At 33.3% G+C, this 20,905-nt stretch overlaps 1 protein-coding gene across 1 annotated transcript in view; it reads right to left on the reverse strand.

The window, feature by feature from the left end:
- LOC119635444 overlaps positions 1 to 20,905 on the reverse strand; it is a 158,287-nt gene that overhangs the window by 114,110 nt on the left and 23,272 nt on the right. Inside the window, exons 2-6 of the mRNA XM_038030252.1 lie at positions 9,201 to 10,907; positions 3,855 to 3,995; positions 3,579 to 3,692; positions 1,717 to 1,913; positions 37 to 157 (exon numbers count right to left, since the gene is read on the reverse strand). Of these exons, the coding sequence (XP_037886180.1) occupies positions 37 to 157; positions 1,717 to 1,913; positions 3,579 to 3,692; positions 3,855 to 3,995; positions 9,201 to 9,650 (1,023 nt within the window). The 5' untranslated portion in view covers positions 9,651 to 10,907. The remainder of the gene's footprint in view (positions 1 to 36; positions 158 to 1,716; positions 1,914 to 3,578; positions 3,693 to 3,854; positions 3,996 to 9,200; positions 10,908 to 20,905) is intronic.

The following is a 20,905-nucleotide window of genomic DNA, read 5'->3' on the forward strand; positions in this document are numbered from 1 at the left end:
TAAGTGGAATTTTTAATTTGATTAGAGCTGTGATACCTTGTCAGCTGTAATTTGACAGGAGCGCAATTCTTCCTCATGTCTTTCCAAATCAGTCAAACGTTTTAGCAAGGCACTCAATATTTCGGAAACTGTAGCTTCTAAGCGTGTATGGGAACATCTGTAAATGGGAAATTTTTAATACAATTTTAAGAAGACGCGTTTATAGTAACTACAGCAACTAAGAAACTAATGAAAGCAAACGATAACTTTGCAAGTATATAGAGTTTGTCATGCATGCATATCACCATAATGTGATTTGAAATTTAATTAAATTCTATTGCATATGAAAATTTCGCGAAATTGATATGCATCGTTATATGCACATATTTGACTGAGAAGTTTCTAGATTTTAATCACAGTTAAATGTTATTAAATATTAACGTCGTTGTCTTTAAAATGTTTGTGAATATTCTAAAAATTTAACTGATGGAAAGTGTAAAAGTGAAATTTGATATTTATTTTCTTAACTATTTGTCTGTTCGACTAAAAGAAGAGAGTCGTTCACAGTACACAAAGAGAAGCTTAAAGCTACGTTTTTTGTCATCTAAATTCCAATTAGGAATATCTGTTTCATTAATAATAATATACAAGTACGAAGATTACATTCGGTCTAAAGACTAAATTTCCATAACAAGTTAACCATGGGTGATTATTTCAATTTTTTAGACTTTACATCGCGTAATGAGCGAAAACACTCAGAGCGAATGTGTTTTTGTTGCATGAGCGTGCATTTTGATCGGTTTTTGGTTATTTTCAAATCCTTTTGCAAATCTGTGGGCGATATCTTCATTTCTGCAAACGGGAAAGTGTTTACCATAGATACTGCACAGCTATGCTGACGGACATGCTCAAGCGCATTCCTAATTTGAAACTAGTCAAGCGTTTATATACCCTATTGGCTTTCGGCAGCCTGCTCCTGATCGTTATAAAGGCAATAAAAAAAAAATTAAAATTTTCCCCGTTTTCGTAAACGCATTACAGCATCGCCCATAGAGCGTGCGTTCAAATTTTTGTAGATTTGTCTGCTGTAGTTTTTTGGGGAAGGAGCAAAACCCGTCTTTTTATTGCTTTTGAAATAAAGGCGTTCTCAGTTTACGTAACACTGTACACGTGTTTTTGGATCGATTTGGTCCATTTGCAATACTAACAACTTCTAATGTCTCTGCCGAATATGTGGAAAAAAATTCATTATCTTATTTCGGAGTTTTTCCCAGGCTTTCTATATCATCCTGGATGGTTGCATTCTAATATCTAAGCTAATGATTCCAAGCTCGTCTAATGCATCTCTCCCATCTGTCATGATCAAGTACCTTTTGTCACAGCCTTTATAGAGCTCTTAGAGACGCAAATAGGGAATGTGAAGAGGGGATGAGGGAAAACTGACTCTGTCAGGCCCCATTGCTTCTCAATGATTCATTGGAAATTGAACGAAATTCGGTTTGAATTATCATATGTTGTTGTCTGTTTTGGATCCATGCTGATCTATGGTTTGCAAGATCTGACGTTTCAAACAAAATTTAGAAACGGCACTTATCGTAAAGCACGTCACAGCATAGTGGCAGAGTAGAGACGAATAAAATATGAACTTCCGATAACATGAGGCGAAGCAATAATTTTCACAATTTTTAAAGACATACATGCGTAGATTTGTATTAGTTTGTAAAAACATTCACTTACCTGGCAACGATATGTTTAACATGGCTCATCATACGCTCATCGCGGTAATCATATGGAAATTTATTTGTCCATTCGGCTAAAAAAGCGACTAATGACTCTAGTGATTCGCTATCAGGTACCGATGATAAAAGTTTGCCCAACAATACATGTGGACGCAAATACAAACGTGACGATAGTAGAAACGAAAAAATGAATTCCTACAAAACAAGAAAAAGTTTATGATATGCTTGCAGATATATTTACTAAGCTAATGCTTTGGCATTTGGTCTGCAAAGAATCTAAATTAAATATTGTTTTTTGTTGAAATATTTTTTTTTTTTTTTTATTGCTTTGCTCCTAATATGTGCATGTATTCGTTTAATTTGACTGCCGATTTTAGTGTAACCAGTAACATGGTGTTCGTTTTTGTTTATTTCTTGGTCTATATGTTAAATATTTCATTAGCTTACTTGCCGAGAATAGAAACAAAAAAGGCAAAAAAAGGAAACAAAAAAAAAATAAAATAAAATAAAAACGTAAGTAAAAGCATATTTGGCAACTAACATAAAACTTTTGGCAAAGTTAAGCACAAATATGTTTGTGTGTGTGTGTAAAGCAACGAACCAACCATCAAGTAATTTATAAAACATTTCATTTATTCGTTGTTTCACCAAATACAAGAGCACTTCTCTCTCGCTCCCTCTTTCTCTTTCTCTTTCTCGTCTTCTTGTTTTCATTCTCTCTTGGGTAAACCATTTAAATAATTTAACAACATTTTAACAGTATTAACCACAAACAAATTGGGTTTTTTCAATTTTTTTATTTTCTTTTCGTTAAGGATATCGTTTTACGGCTTAGCTTTAAAAAAAGTTGTAAAATTTTTTCTTCTTTAGTCTTCACAAGTGTTGCTCGATATGTGCTACATCCTGGCATCGATAATTGTGATCTCATTTTTTTTTTACGAAAATCTTATGTAGTTTACATTATATAAATAAAAGTATATTATGTATATATACATCTACTCAAAATGTTCCGTCATTTAATAAGTTGTCCTATGGTAGCCTACAGTAGAATGCCAATAATGAGACACCACCTACGCAATCTTATATAGGTTTTGTGATGCATATTCAATCAAAATTCAAATTTCTACATTTCCAAAAGTGCTTTCATCCAAATGATACCATAAAAGCAAATTCGAAGAGAAAATGCAAAGCCATCCGAAAAGCGAATATACAAATGCCGCAAAATCATCAAATATCCTACACCACATCATCTAAAAAAAAAAATCTTTCTTTATTTTCACAGCAAAATACTTGAAATTATACCTTACTTTCCTATCAGGGCATTCTTTTCATGACAGGCTTTACAAAGAAGCGGATTGGAAACGTAAACTGGACTGATCCAAATTTAATAAGATTCATTTTCCTTCTAACTTTTTTTTGGAGACAAAGGATTACTTAGTTTTGGTGAAGAACCAGACACATTCCGAACCGATTGGATAGATCTATCCTACGTCCTTCTCGATCTTGCACACATCCCCAAATTTAATGCAGTCTATTGTGGAGGGCAGAGCATAAAAAATGTGTAAGCGTATTGCTTAAGTATCGACGCAAGTTTATTTATTTATTTCTTTTTTTTACAAAAAAAAAAAAAAAAAACGATGGAAATCCTCCAAATACTTGTCATTATAGTATGCAGAAGAATATTAAATTATTGTCCAGTAACAGCATTGAACATATCAAAAAATAATTCATATATCGAGCAATCCGCGTAGTTAAGCTAATCTAAGAACGCGTAAGGTGTTGCGTGTCTTAACTTTGTTAGAAATTCTTTGTTGTTTTTATTTTGGTTTGCTTTAATTTTTGTGTTTTTTAAGAACTTACCTTATCTAAGTCGTTTATATTTTTTGGCACTAATACGTCTATAAGTGATTCTAATGGACCAGAAACTATTCTACCGTTTATGTACATAATACCACCAGAACCCAAAACCGAACTCTGTAAATGACAATAAAAAGCAAAAAGAGAAAAAAAAAAAACAAGAAAAGGATGAACTAAAATTATTGCAGCTGCATAAAAAATGTCATTGGTTTTTTTATGGATTTTATCTTTGCTTTAGTGTGTACACAATCTAAATATATCTCAAACGTTTCTATTTACCTCAAAATTGACATCACATTGGCTACGCTTGTGTGTATTCTTGGGTACATCATATTGAACTTCAACACTTTTGTCCATATAACTGGATGTGTTGTCGCTACTGTTCTTGGCTATTGATGCAGTTGTTGTATTGTTAGAAACCTTAGAGAAAAATCAATTAAAAAATGTAATTTTCGAAACAGAGAATTAAATTAAATATGAAACAAGTAAAAAAATTATATTCGGCTGTGAACGAATCTCTTATACCTACAATACGCTCTGATTTACAAAAAAAGCAAAGAGCAGTGAGAGTGTAGTTTATGAGTTAGGTTGAATAAAACCTTTTCTCTGCTTATGCTACATGTGCCTTGCGGCTTATTTTCGATTTTAACCTGCCTGCCAAAGTTCCTTCCAAAGTTTTTGCCAAATTCCAAGTCGATATCTTAATGTTTTCGATCAGAAGAGTCCAAACACATGGTCAGAAGGAAGGACAGACAGGCCTATATAGACTCATTGACCAAGAGTATGCATATTTTCTGAGGGTCTTTGAGCTTCCTTCCTGGTTTTCGCAAACATGTTGGTAAAATGTCTATATCTCTACTGTTTGGTGTTGGCTAAAGCAAGGACATAAATCTCTCTTAAAAATTTACTACAATTTGATAGTAAAAGATACCTGGAATGCATTATAAATTCATACTAAGCGTATTAATATAATAGCGTTTCGTATTTGCTTATTTTCATTATTCTTGGGTTGCGGAAAATTGAAAAGCAAAACATAAAAAAAAAGGAAAAAGCATTTATAAAAAGTTTTCTCAGTTTGCTTCGGATTGTTGTTACGCATTTCTCTATAAATGTTAGAAAGTTGTGTCCGATTACTTTCTATATCACATTTCCGTTCTACATGTTGTAAAATATGTATAGAATTATATATATTTGTTTGTTTGTTTGTTTGTTTGATTATAAAGCAAAATTAAAATTTTCATTTCCGTTTCATATAATAAAAGGAAATGAACAGGAATTTTATATGTATGCAAACATACACATAAATATTTTAAATGTAAAAGCACGAGGATAGAATATAGAAGCTAAAGTTTCTTGAAATTAAACAATTTAGTCTTCTTCTTTAAGTTTATTTCATTTTCATTTGACTTTTTATATTTCTCCATTGGCTAAACGTTTTTTTTTTCTATGCTTCTATTGAACGTGTATGCGATTGTTTGGGCTTGCAATAAATAGACACATAGTCACCTGCTTAACTGAAATGTAATATCAAGCACCCACACAAATCAAAGATAATAATAAAATTATTCTCGTAGTAAATAGATTCGCTTCGCTCTCTTCCACTCTCTCTTGCTATAGCGTTCTCTTTATTAAAGATTGCTGATCGCTATTTCGAAGGCCATCTAGTATTTGATAGGAGTACTATTTCGTATGTGGACTGTGTGTATATATAAACTCTCTTCTAATTAATCTCGCGAGTTCACTTGCTTGTACATTTCTTATGAAAGATGGTGTTGTCTTTTCTGAGAGTAAAATCTACTTTCTGAGAGTAAAATTTACGGCACAAGTATTGGAATTTGCAGAGTTGTGAAGATTTCATAATATTTTTCATAATAATTGAATACATTATGAGAGCAACTTTTTACAATGATAATCTAAATGCAAAATGCACGTATTGAGCATTTTAAGTTGAATATTTTTTATTCAAGAAAAACATTTTGAAGGTCACTAAAGTCGAAGCAAATTAAAAGCCAAAGAGAATAAAAAGAGTAAAATGGATTGTGAAGTTTGTGACTATATTGTCGAAAGGTTTTTGATTGCTCTTAATGTTAGGTAAAATTAAATTAATCTCTTAATGTTAGATTTTTTCAGTCTTAGCTTAATAGACGATAACTTTCGCTTTTTACTCCCCAATGCATGAATTTTTTCTTCTATGCGATCGATATTTTCAATTAAACCGAAATTCAGATCTCTAGTATATTTGCATATATTTTATATATATATTTTATATATATATATATATAATTCTCCTTTAATATAACACAGATTAAAGAGAAGAAAAATTCTTCTTTTATTGTTTATTGTACTTTTCAGCGGCTTTTTTAAATCTACACCCAATCTACTATTTTTCCATTTAAGCAAAGCCTTTTTTTCACGAATTTTTTTACACGATTTTGTGCGAATTTTTTGGAAACGTATCTTCGTGTAAAAAGAGAATTAGGTGTATATATGCGTGTATATGTAAGAGTGTAATTTAATACGGACTGGTTATATGTATACGTGTACACGCCAAAGCATAACTTAGTACATATCATCAAATTAATTCTATTATTCTATTCAGGCATCGCACAGAGTGTAACAAATATTTGATCATTTAAAGGGAAAATTTATGAATTCATTTCATTCAATAATCGTCCGTATTAATTATACTCGTTTCTTTTCTTTGCTTTTTTTTATTAAATTTTACACGAACTAATATTCAGTTTTCTCACCTCCTAAAAACCCCAAGGAACCGACATTCAATTCTGTAACACAATTTGATGAATTTGATTAAATTCGTTACATATCTAACGTTCAAGGATAATCTTATTTGTAGCTGCCACACAAAAAACTTTCTTGAACAAATCATGTTTCAAAAGTTTTTAAGCAAATTTCAACTACATGTCAATTTGCATAAATTTTTTCAGTGTTCTTGGGAAAATGTTGCAATATTTGCTAACATATGCGTTCATGTTTTACCATGTTATGTTTAATGCATGCACACATGTTGGATGGGCAAGAGAGATATTACGGATATGTGTTTATGTTTGCTTATAAATTCGGTTACATTTTTCATTGCTAATTTATTATATTTCTTTCACCCTACACTATCTGTGGTGCAAGGGTATATTGCGGATGTATGTAATATACATACATGGACTTGAAACAGACTCACCTTTCAATATACCGATCAATCCAGAAAGGGTCATTCTGCATCCAAGATCTAAGTTCATCTATCCACCTGTCTGTCTTGCTTTCTTGTGTTCAGTCAACAAGTCGAATTTTTTTGAGATAATTTATTGAAATTTGATACACGTACGCCCAAAGACCAACAAATGCGGATCACTTTTTTGACCATTTCCGATATAATGAACCATTTTAAAAAGTCGTTGTATGAATGAACGTAGAGTGATGAATGGCCGTGGCCCACTAGAATTTTTTTACTTGGCTTCATTTCATTCGCAAAATTTCTCTCTGATTTTCGTTTTTTTAGATTTGATGATACAACGTGATATAATTTGCTTCACTTTGGCGAATATTCTAATTTAGATGGTTTGCAAGAATTGGTAATGGATTGACAAAAATGACGTTTTAGTGTTCTCCTCCTTCTTTTCCCGCATTATGTCGATTATATCTGAGAGAGAGAGAGCGAGAAAGAGAATCGAAATTTCTTTTTTGTCAACCTCTTAGACGGGATAAAATAACTATCCTTACCAGAACTTTATTGTTAAATAGAGTTTTTCAAATAAAATTCCTTATCGTAAGATTTTGTCAGAAATGTTGAAACTTTTTAAACTTGGAAACGGATATAAGATTAGATATGAGATATTAGATTTGCAATTCTCTCTCTCTCTCTCTCCGTCTCTCTCTCCTGCTTTGTTCGGTAATACGATTCGAAATGAATCGAAAATATAATGAATTGAAACAAAACATTAAAAAAAAATTGTTTACAATGAGTTTCCCCCTTTTTTTTTAAAAGAAGAAATTTTTCTGGCAATTAATGTTTGAAATCAGACAGGGGTAGAAATAAGTTTTAGAGGATCTATAACAACAAATACAAGTCTTTCAGTTATTTCTAAGAATACAGCTGTATGCCCATTTTATCAAAACGTTTGTTAAACGAACTCTGTAATAATTCACATATTGTCTGTCCGAAAATGGTTTACATTTCATATTTCGTCTTGACAGAGAATTACAATAGCGCTAACTCCACGATTTTTATATACATCGCGGAAGGATATCCCCTATATTCATTTTGTCAAAATGTTTGCAACGACCTGAGGGAACATCCTCGAACCTGCAAAGTATATATATTTTTAATCAGCCTCGAAAGCTGCCTTGTTTTATCCATCTGTCCGTCTATCTAGTGTCTGTTGTAAATGCCGCAGAAACGATCTTATCAGCTTCAATTGTGGGAGAAACATTGCAAGTTCTTGAGCTCAGAGTAGTGCTAAGAATGGGTCAAATCGGTTGATCTACAGTACCACGTAAATTGGTCACACACATGCTTCCAAAAGAGTTTGTTTGCTCGTTGCTCAAAAAATGGCAACAGATAAAATCGAGAAAAACCGAGCATTTATATTTTAAGGGCAATACTGCGGTACTTATACAAAACAGCAGGAAGCCACTCACGCCCGCCCATTGTTAAAGTATATTAAAGTTTCACTTTTTTGTCAAAACTTTTTTACAACACCATGAAGCCTCAAAAAGTCCGACATATATATACATTACTGGCCAGCGTCAAACTCGGAATTCGTCACATTTTTGTCTGTTCATCTGTAATATCTGTACACATACATCTGGCACAGAGGCATCCCCCTAACCAGCATAAACCTTGATTAAAGCATTGAAAGCGCGCAAAAGCTTGGCAACGGATAATATTGCAACAGTGTGGTACAACTTTTGAATCCAACGAAGATAGATACGAGATTAAAAGCTAATCAAGATACGACAAAGGCCAAACTCGCGTATTTAGATTTTGGCAGAGGACTCTAAATGGATTGAAAAACCCCTAATTATATCTCCATTGACTAAGTATTAAGAAAGTAAATTTCCTAGGGAATCGGTTCAATACATTGCAGCTTATCTCCTGAAGTAATGTCGGCGATTCGATAATACCATTGAGTAATTTAAATAAGAAGTAAACAATGAGAAGTGGCCGCAAGGCAAGTAAAGGCAATCTATTGTCGTAAAGAGCCAAGGTTATCAAACTTGAATATTTCCTTTTTATAATCTCTGGCAGAATAACAATACAAGTGGGTATAAAAAATCCGATCGTAGCTGAATACAAATTTCATTTTTATAGTGTTATTCGCTTGTACTCGAATTTTCAACAACGAGTGCTGTTTTCTGACACTTGAGCAAACTTCTCTGAAAAAAGGATCACAAAAAAAAAAAAAAGATGAAAATTTAAAAAAAAAAGAAGCTGTCTGTGAACTAAGATAGCTTTAAGGTCTAATGACTACATAAATAACAGTTTAAAGAAAATGCGTGTTTTTCGCGATAGCTAGAAGCAATAAAGATGTCTTGATAAAGACTACTTGCAGATGTAATATATAATTAATGAAATTATGGTTTTCAAGTAAGGCGATTAATTAAAGCACTCACCTCAAGTTTTTGCAACCCCGTATCACAAATATCCAACTGCTCGCTATGTCTACGTCTGTAACGTATACCATCGGAGGAGCTGGGAATTTCAATTCCAGTGTCATTAGTTGAGAATAAAGTTGATACCGATGTTTCCGTTGTTCCTGCCTCATTTGTATCCGTAACATAAATTCGACCGTTGGCGGCCATAGCGAAATCATTGTCATCGTTATTATAATCTTGCATATGTAAGCCAGCACTTCTGCCACCATTGTTACGTATACCTTCTCTATCGTCCGTATCGTCATCATCATCGGTGTCTGTGTAGATATGTGAACGCGTTTTCCCACCAGAATTGGCCGTGCATTTATCACGATCACGTTGACCGCGAGACTTTTGTAGGACAGTTTGTTTGCAACGTGTACCGCAAGCGATGGCTGATATTTTACTAGCATAATAATACATAGCCATGTGTCACGTTTCGATTGAGGCGCGAACGCGTGGACCGTACATTTGGCTAAAAACTAAAAATGCGACGTTGAGATAAAAGTAAAAACTATACTACACTGACTGTGAAATTTAAAATTTAAATTATGCAAAAAAAAAAAAGAAATCTAATGCAAGGAGTGTATGACGATGCGCAGAGGGAAGGAATGCCCGAATGCTGTGAAGAGTTTGCTTAACTTTCTTCTTTTTTTTTTTTTTTTGCTGTATGTTAAATATTTTCCGTTGAACTCGTTGTACTTTTAGTTTATATTCTCTGCTTGTGTTGTTCTTCTAGTTGCTATATATATGTATATACATGTATGTTAACATATTTTCTTTTCAGTGATTGATTTAACGCTTTAGGCACGTTCATGTGTACGCGCTTATTAATTTACATCAATCTAAGCGTTAAACTATCAATATGCGCATACTTGCACATTGTTGAACATATACACGGTTTCTATTTGTAATTTGTTTTTGGCAACAACGTGACCAATACAACGTACGTTAGTTACAGTTACCGAGGGCAACGTGATTCTGATTTGAAATTACCGTACATTCTCCTCACTTTATAACATTTTCTGACATGTCTTCAGATGAAATACGTAAGCACAAATATCACTTCATTTCATTTATGCGAAATCTTAGTTTTATTTCACTTTTTCTTCATTAACAGGAACAAGAACAACTGACGATAGAAACTTTCGTAAATTTCTTTTATCATAATCGTATTCTCTTATAAAGTTAAGCTTCAATTATAAGGATTTTTTTCTTTTTTTTTTTTTTATAAATATTTCCACTGAACTCGTCGCTTTATTTTCCTTTATGACATCAAAAAAAAGCGATGCACTTTTCCTCATATTTGCGATGATGACATCTTTCTAAGTTTTCTATAAAAAGCATTTTCGACTTTTTTTAATATTGTAGTTTTTCTTTTGGTTTCCTCTGCTTCGGGTGTCTGTCCTCAGTTCGCGTTTAGTTGAAATTAAAGTTGAATTTGTTATGTTCACTGTACGTAACTTACATTCACATTTCTTATATCATATATGATATATACATATATATACAAACATATATAGTACATAAACATTGAGAAATTTATGCGAAGGATTATTCACATAAATATAAGTACATACATCTATGAATGGCAATGCGGTAGATTACATTTACAATGAAAATTATATCTGTAGTCATGTACAATGATGTGTGCTAGCAGACGACGCAGCAGAACAGAAGAAAAGTCTGTAAAGAAAAATAAAAAAAAAAAAAAAAATTGCTTTGTAAATACGAGAGCTGAGCATGTGAAAGGCGATATAAATTCATTTAAAAGAGAAAGTAATTTGTTTGTATGTGGGTATGCAACTGTGTATGTGTGTCAGTTTGCTTGTTTATGATATGGCAGATTATTTGTGCAAATTTAATTGAATTTCTTAATGTGCACGGTTTTATCTTTTTCTTCATGAAAAATTGAATTGTATAAACCGCCGAACAATTTAATCGTTTCGGTTTTACGTCCATCTCGCTTTACATATATATATATACAAATATATAAACATGCTTTGCTTTGGTAACTAAAAAAGAAAAAATATATAAAAAAGATGTTCAAGTAATTTAAGAGATTCTTGTTTCTTCTTAATATTCAGAATTAAACTTTAAAAATGTTTTCGTTAATTAATGCAAAGTTTGCGAAGTCCACATAAGTTGGTTATCGATTACAACTTACTAAAGGAATGAAGGCAACTATTAATTAATGGTTATTTCACGAATTCAAATAAATTTTTAAATTCTCGAATTTCGTTAAATTTTTATTAAATGTAATAATTTTTGCTTTCTTTCCAGAAGGATGATTCAGATTTTGCACAATGGCCGAGATTCAATTTTTCAATTTCAATTTAAATTCGTTTATTTTCTAACTATAAAGCTTATAAAAACCAAATCCGTAACAAGTTACACAGTTTAAGTACTTTACAAAGTCCGAAATTCGCTAAAACTTCTATTTGCGAAATCACTTACGTTAACACTTTGTATTGATCTCTACTTAGATTTTCTGGTTGTGTTCGACTCTGCTACATATTCCGTTGATATGCCGATTTCACATTTGACAAAAAACAAGTATGTCCTATTGCAGTTCTTTGTTTTCTCTCAAGGTGAAACACGAAATGTAAACCATATTTTCGGACAGATGATATGTGAATTATTATAGAGTTCTTTTCTTTTCGTAGCCGAGTAGATAAGGGACGCGATTATCTAGTCCGCGATCGTGAGTTCAAGTCTTAGTACAGTTTGAATTTAAATAACCGTACCCATAGGTATTGCTCGGTCGACAAAGGTATAAGACAACGATTGGGCACACACCCTCTTGGCTGTGGCCGCTCTCCATCGCTTCCTCTTCAGTCAACTCTTTTTACCCAAGCCCGTGGCAGACGTCTCCTGAGTAATTCCTTTCTTACGTTAAATTCTAAATTAACACTTTGCGATCGATGATGGGATACTAAAAAAAATCCGACTTTCGTAAAAAAATTGTAAAACTATAAAATAGCTACATTTTTGGGCAATATCTACTTATTCCATTGTTTGTTTGCGTTGTTGTTGTCTCATATTCACAAGTAAATGAAGGATTAATCACCAGCGGCAACAGGCAATGATCTCAAAAAACTTCACACATCGCTGTCGAGGTCAGCTTAGAGATCAAAAGCTATACTATGTTATCACAAGTCGCTTTACTTTTGCCGAAAGTACCAAATAAGTGAACCGAATTTCACCAAAACGTCCGCAGAGTAATGATCTGGAAGTTAAATGCAAGAATAAATGGTAATCAGATGGACCAATGAAGAAATGGAACAAAGTCGATTCAGGAAATGATTCTATTCATTCGCTATAGTAAAAACTGGACTTCAAATTGCACACGTAGGCGCAATCTTGGTACATTCTTATAACAAATAGTTTAGGTAAAATAAATGGATTCCACCAATCCGTCTGCTATATAAACGATCGCATGTAGTCTTTCTTGACTTCTGCCATATTGGCATTAAAGGCAATAAAAAAGTTGTAAAGTAATTTCAACGAAATTAAATATTGCACATTTTATGTCATAGCTATTCTTCTCCCTCTCTCTCTCTCTCTCTCTCTCTCTCTCTTTCTCTCACACACACACACTGGGTTAGAAACTTTGAAGCCGTTGTATTCGTAAGTATCATTTATTTTTCTGACTTATGCAAATAAGTAAATATGTGAACAATTAATTCCAAATTGAAATATCTCTGGCTTATATGACGAATTGAAGCAATATGGATGCACTTACATAAGTGTATCTATTCAGGCTGAACCAATTAAGCAATAAATCCAGTAAATTCCCATTATGAGAAAATTATGAGAAATATACTATTCATAGCATGTATGTGTGCGTTTAAATAGGCAATCCTTGCATTTGTTATAATTGTGTGCACAATTTTGTATGTCAAACGAATATCGATATGTGTAAGGTCAAGCATGCAATATCAAACCATAACATAAGTCATCACATGGTCAAACCGCAAGCATTCTTTGACCTAATTGTTCGGTATCAAAATATCTAACCCAACCCTATTTAGTATCTATAATACACTAAATATTGTGTACGCATAACACCGGGCATGTAACATAATAAGCAGTTATCAGCAGAAGTACGTAACTTTAGGTTTTATAGTATGAAGAGAATTCATGCTTCTTACTCCTACATCTTTCTCAAGGGGACATTAATAAGACTAATTATATTTAGTTAATGGCTGCGAAGGTTATATTTACGGAATTATCGAAGCTTAAGCTTTATTCAATGTAGAATTTCAATAGGAATTGTGAAAGGACAAAAGCGCAATCACATGGGATGGGTGGTGTGTTGCACAACTCAATTAAAGTACTTTTCTTCTAGCTGACTTAAATTAAGGTTATCAAGATAGATAACTTTGGAAAAGATTTACTGACACGTACAACACATACAAAAAGTTAGTTGAAGATTCTTTATCGATATTGGTTACTGTATCATAGGTTCACATCTGGTTATTATGAAAGAGATTAAAATTATTTAATTAAATAATTGTTTTAACATAATTAGTTAAGGTAGTAAATTTAATCTGAACTTTTACATCTTCTTACACTTTCACGATGTTTTCAATTTTCTTGGAATATTTGCTGAGTTAAATAGTATTGATAATGACGACCTGGATATGCTTTGACATTATTTTCCATTTTCATATTATTATATACAAGTACAGTACATAGTTCAAGTATACATAAAAATGAAATACACCTTCACATAATATCCGGTATGTGCATATGAAAACAGGACCTTTTTATGGATAATATACATTAATAGTAAACGAGAATGGTAAAAAATATCACATTTGAAGTGTTCTGCATTGCTTGTTACGTATTTTCCTCGTTATCTGACCATTTGTAGATCCTACGCGAAAAAAAGAAGAGCTATCAACATGTCGCGAATCGATTTTGTAATATGGATGGATGGACCGACGGAAAAGTGCCCTTGTGTTGCTTTGTTTCTTATATCAAATTGTTTGAATCAATTCATTGTTGTTAGTAGCGCTTGCAAGCAACCGTTTCATTAGACTTTAACAGCTAATAACAGAGAAGACCGTTCTGGTCCCATCAAAATGCTTCTACCAATCATTACCTGTTATGAAACATAGCTAATAGCTTCTTGTCTTCCGAAGGCGAAAGAATTGCGTCTTCAAAATTAATCTGCAGCCATTAGCGGATATAAAAGCTTCAGCTTTCTATCTAATTGTCTAGAATAACAGTCTTAAGCCCGGGGTGTATGGTTAGATCGAAGAAGAAGAATTTTTTAATAATATATACATTTTGTGTAGTCTCGTAACAAAGTTAATATATTTCCATTCTTCAGTCGTGGAGTCCGTGAAAAGATGATGAAGAGAAATCATGCTGTCAGGGTACAGTACAGTACTATACTATACTATAACGCTTATAAGTACCTTATGCCATGATGTGACCACGCTTTTGCTTTCAGTAAGTATCGTAGTTCATTGTAATGTGTTTTAAGAGTTTAGATATCCGTCTGAGTGATCAAGTAAGCAATGAGTCTCGATTAATAATAGCCTTAATAAATCCGATTGTCTTAGACGCTAGTCTTTTAAGGCTTTAGCCTTAGAAGACTTTCTCTAGCTAAATTAATAATAATAACAAGAATTTAGATACAAAAGAAAGAAGAGGAAGGGTCAGTAGGTAGCTTAAAATCACCTACTCCTGCTATCTAGCACATGTCCAACAAGAGAATCTTCGGCAATAATATTAATTCCAATGCGTGCTCTTTGCCTAACGAAAATTATTGCTCATCTTTTTCATATACACACTCTGGCTATTGCAAATGATATGATAAAACTGGCATAACTCGATCATAATGACTTTGTTATATAAAAACCGATTTATTATTACAACGACATGGTTTATGTTTTAAAATACATTTTATATCATATTTGCTGACATGGTTTCATAAAAACATTTAATTTTTAATTTTTTTTCTTCACATTTAATAGTATTTGTAATTTATTATGCATTTAAAATTTCAATAATAAACGTAAGGATTTATGAGTAAAATCTGAAAAAAAAAAAATACTTTTTTGATGAAAATTAATTTCGTCAACAAAGCCATTTATCTTATTAAGTTAGATCAGTTCCTAAAAATGATTTCGATTTAAAATGATTTAATAATTTGACTCATAAATAAAATGATTCTTTATCCATAAAAATGAAAAGGTAAAGCGAAAATGTATGGATTCATATTTTTAATTAATTATTATTATAATAAGAAGATTAAAAATTTAGCATAAGCAAAAATCATAAATATCGTATATCTCTGACAAATAACTACATGTGCGAATAAAGTTTTATTTATTCGGTCGTAGAATAAATGGTGAATTGTTTTTGAGATTACAATACATTTTTATGCGCATACACTCTCCTTTTATTAAGTACTTATTACTTGTGGTCCTCTTATCTGAAATTATCAGAGTAAGCTTGTAATTCAATAGCAAGAGCTAGGTTTCTAATTCGAAACAACATATGGGTTGCCCTTGCGGACAAACACTGCAGGAAAATTGAAGGAATCAAAGCTGGTGCTAAGGAAATTGCCGAGATAGCAGCTACGATAATTTGCCACCGCATCGTGGTTTCACATCTTTTAAAAGATACTGAATTCTATGGTTGCATTTGCAACCCGAGCGTAGATGAGAGGATCAGTAGCATATTCGATATTTAACAACTAATGAAAATATGAGATGCAAGCAAATAAGAGTAAAATTAGGATAAAATGTAACGAAGTTGTGTATCCAGCAACTTCCTTAGGACGATGGAGGTCTTAGATGAGAACAACACAGTGCCAAACCACGCTCAGCCTGGCGCCGTATTGTATTTGCCGGCAAACGAAAATGTTGGGAAGAAGTTTGCGGAATTATTATAGTTAGCGATGAGAAAAAGGATAATTTGGACAGACCTAATGGTCGCCATAAATATTGGACGTACGCACGACATTCGCAACCATGGCGATGGATTTCTTATGGTATGGGGTTTGCTGAAAAGCTTCCAAAGAGCAAAGCACATGTTTGCCATCTATTGATTGAAGATTGAAGCGTAAAGAAGCTGGTCGTACTTTGTATGTCACGATAGGCTCTTTGCTTTGCAATACTTTGTCGATGAAATTTAGAGACAATAAAGCAGATTTGTTACTTCAGATAGGCCTTGATCGCACCAATGTAATCCACACACGAAAAGGCTCTTAAAACAACAGACTGCAAGGGGAGCACCGGCTCCAAAGTTGTGCACAGGTAGCACCATTTGCGAAAAAAGTAATGTTTTGCCTTAGCTTACCTGTCAGTAGTTGTCGTAACGAAAATGTTAGATCTGCGCGACTACGCTCCTTAGTTAATTTTTTAATTTAACCTTCAGCCAATTTTTTTGTTCCTTAAGCAAAAAATTGAATCGAAGGACAGAGATTTCCCTCAAACCACGAGGTAACTATTCACTACCATTGTTTTCCAGACAAGAGATTGCGGTCCGGCTGGTTGAAGGGATTGAAGCATTGCCGAGGAAAGTGCGGAAATATAAATTTGAAGAGAAAATGCTCTGCTGTTTTTTTTTTTTTAGTTCAGAAATTTTTAGCCAACCCTCGTGCAAGTGTAAGTAAGAAGCGCTACCACAAAGATAACGAACGCATAATGAGTAAACCATAATTCAAGAAACTATATTTGGGTCAAAGTCTTTAAATTTAATTGCTTGTACGCGCAAAACCGATACATGTTGTGGTACGTTTTACGTGTTTTAAGGATAAGGTATCCTACAAACAATAACAAAAGTCACACAAAGCTGTCATTAATAGTTCATTATTAAAGTTTAATACAAAATGTAATAATAAAAAAAAAAAAAAAATACATTGCGGCTTCGTCGCAATCAATTTATGCATTGTTCACGCAATCCAAATTCTATTAACTTTATTTTTTATTTTACATGCTAAACAACGACAAATAGTAACTTATTTACTAAATTTGTTCTCCAAGCCATTGACATTGTGTTGTTTAGTTTTGTGTAATCAAAGGTTTTTCATTATTTTTCCTAACAGTTTATTGAAATGTCGACAACAAAAGTGCTCTATAAACCAAAAGGTAACAATTAAACATTAAGAACAACAAAAAAAAAAAATAACAAAAAAAAAAATAGCCATTAATTCAATATTAGAGAAACTGGGGTTCAAGTGGTTACAAATAGATATTTATGATAAAGTGGTAGTCGGTAAGGCATAATATTTACCGTTTGGGTGTATACTCTATACTGCAACCATTTCTTATCTCTTGTTCGTCACCCACCCCTTTCTGAGCGTGATAGTGCTATTTGTGTAGGAGACATTTCTGAACAAAAAAGAAGAATCGGATCGGATCGGCCATACAACCTGGGCCTTTCTCTGCCAGAAGAGTCCAATTTTTCACATTTTGTAATGCAAATGAGTCTCTAATAGTGATTTAACTTGAAAATTAAATGCACCAAATTTGGAATTCGCAGATCCGTCTTTTCGGATTCCCCCTTATATAAGGAATCCTGTGCAAAATCAACCTCCACAAGGCAAAGAAATATAATTGTCGTTTCATCTATAGTATGCTTTTAGGAGGATATCGTTCGGTGGCAATTTTGGAAATTTTTCTGTGTAGGATTCGTTCCAACCATAAATTCGTTCTGGTGCGTAAGGAAATTTCGAATTAAAAATAAATCATTTTCAACCGAAAAGTATAAACCCCATTTATTGATAAGAATGGTGAACAAATTACATATAACATGTTGTTCCGGTATGTAGCAAATATCTCAACGTTCAAGCACTTGTTACGCATACTTGGTTAAACATTCTACGAACTTTAGCATATGACGTTTCAAAGACAACTAAATCGATTAGCTTTGGTTTACTGCCACTATTGTGATAAATATTTTACACCAACAATGAGTATTGTGACTAGTGGTATGGATGGTCTTGACTGCTAATGGAAGAATGAATGAAGATTTATCGGTCGATTTTATTAAGTAATTGCCTTTGCTGAATATTTAGGGAAGGAGCACTGTCCAATTCGTATACAGAATATTGAAAACATTTTCCGACTAGCATTGTATAGTGTCGTCTTAAAAAAATCGAGTTACACAAATTTGAGAAAACGATTGCTTTACTTTGCAAGAGTGGTAGGTATGCAGTTATGTAAAGATGCCCAGAGTTTCGTCCTAAATACTTTGTTCATGTTTGTGTTTGCGCGCAGAGTTGTTTATAGTGAATTTATGAAAATTAATACATTCGTAATAATTATGGTGTTTTTTTTCGCATGTTCACATTTCAAAATAATAATCAGAAAATCATTGAAAATATGCTTGAGAGAAAATTTTGTCGCAAACTTCATATTGGCTGGCGGCAACAATTCTATAATTCGGTAGCAATGCATTGTTTAATATTTGTTTTGGGGAAAAAGAAATCCATTATTTTTTCAGTAGATGGCTGCACTGACAGATTTCTCGTAAAGTATCGATCAAACAATTTCATATTTATGCTCGTTGGAAAGGTGACATTTCGCAGTAAAAAAAATTCTTTTGCTGTTTTTTGTTTGGTGCATTCAGTTGTGAGTTACGGCGTGTTAAAAATGGAAGTGAACAAAAAAAAAATTTGGGACATTTTACAGTTTTTCTTTGACAAAAGCAAAAATGCAAGCCAGGCGGCTAAAATTGTGAATGGTGTTTATGGTTCCGATACTATAACAGCCAATTATGTGCAATTTTGGTTTCGTAGATTGCGTTCAGGAATTTTTGATGTTAAAGATGCACCTCGCACAGGTAGGCCGGTCGTCGAAAATGTCGATAAAATCGGAGAAATGATCGAAGTTGACCGGCATGTTAGCAGTCGTAACATCGCCCAGGAGCTAAAAATCGACCATAAAACAGTTTTAAACCATTTACACAAAGCTGGATTCAAAAAGAAGCTCGATGTTTGGGTGCCACACTAATTAACAGAAAAAAACATGATGGATCGAATTTCCATCTGCGAAGCCTTGGCCAAACGGAATGATATAGACCCATTTCTTAAACGGATGGTGACTGGAGATGAGAAATGGATCACATACGATAACCCTGTGCGAAAACGATCGTGGTCAAAGAGCGGTGAAGCACCTCAAACGGCCAGGAAGGTTTTGCTACGCATTTGGTGGGACTGGAAGGGGATTATTTATTATGCGTTGCTTCAATACAGCCAAACGCTAAATTCTGATCTCTACTGTCAACAACTGGACCGTTTGAAGATAGCGATTGACCAGAAACGGCCAGAATTGGCCAACAGGAGAGGTGTCGTGTTTCACCAGGACAACGCTAGGCCACACACATCTACAGTGACTCGCCAGAAACTTCGGGAGCTTGGTTGGGAAGTTTTAATGCATCCGCCATACAGTCCGGACTTGGCACCAAGCGATTATCATCTTTTTCGTGCATTGCAAAATTTCTTTAATGATAAAAAATTGGAATCTAGGGAGGATTGTGAAAATCGACTACTAGAGTTTTTTGCAAATAGAGACCAGGACTTCTATGAGAGAGGCATTTTGAAGTTACCTTTAAAATGGCAACAAAACGGTGCATATTTGACCCAAATCGGACAATCCGAAGCATGTTAAATAAAGTCCTGAAGTTCATATAAAAATAATGGATTTCTTTTTCCCCAAACTAATATAATAATATTTGTAAACTTTGTGTGTGTGTGTGTGTTTATTTTCAATGTAATGTGAACAAATAAAATCTCATAAAATCGACGTCAGATTTGCACGTACGCTTGCATAGAATGCATCATAATACTGCAGCATTAAACCGCAACATGGCAATATTTCCCGTGGAAACGAGGCATATGTATACAATAGTTCTGCATCGTGCATTTAATACCAATATTTTGCCGTTGGTAATTTATTTTATTTATTACTCGTTCATTATAATTTGAAAAGCAAATAAAAGTAAGTAATTTTTCAATTCAGTTTACGAAGAAACAAAAGGTCGATTATTTTGTAATTTTCATACCTATTGCAGAGGTGCTACATATGACGTTTGACACATGTGTTTACGTAATGATTACGCAATGTTCACCGAGGTCAGTAGAGAGAATGCTCTAATTGTTTAGCTGTTCCCGTCAGACTGGCTGGACTTTAAATTCACCTTATTGTGGCCCTCGTGTATAATTAAAACAGCCGATGATTTGTCTTACCTCCAAACCTTGTTTAGAATATTGAATTTGGTCTTCATTTCTTCCTCACTGTTATTACAAGGCCATATTCCAAATTGGCTGAAGAGTTCTTTCATAATTCATAAGCACGCAAGCATAGATAGAATTTTCATATGTGATTTTAATTAAGAGAAATATTAAAAGCTTAAAAAAAGCGAGATTTGCTGAAGTCACTGAAGCGGCTTTAAAATGTATGTTTTTTGAATATTTTTGCTTGGATGGAAGGAAAAGTGATAATAGCTGTTATTAAACATATTTTTCAAAAACACTAAAGAGTAGTCAAAGCCATTGTCGTGAGGGAACTTTAAATTACTCTGAGGCAAGCGGTATAACTTTTCCAACTGGTTTTCGCGACCAACTTTCAAAATTTGGCAAGATAATGCTCTTTGATTACAATCAATTTTGTGCGTTTTGTAAAACTTCCTCACATTTTCACGTATTCGTCGTCATTCTT

Source organism: Glossina fuscipes, unplaced genomic scaffold, assembly GCF_014805625.2.
Source record: "Glossina fuscipes isolate IAEA_lab_2018 unplaced genomic scaffold, Yale_Gfus_2 26, whole genome shotgun sequence".
Taxonomy (NCBI): Eukaryota; Metazoa; Arthropoda; class Insecta; order Diptera; family Glossinidae; genus Glossina; species Glossina fuscipes.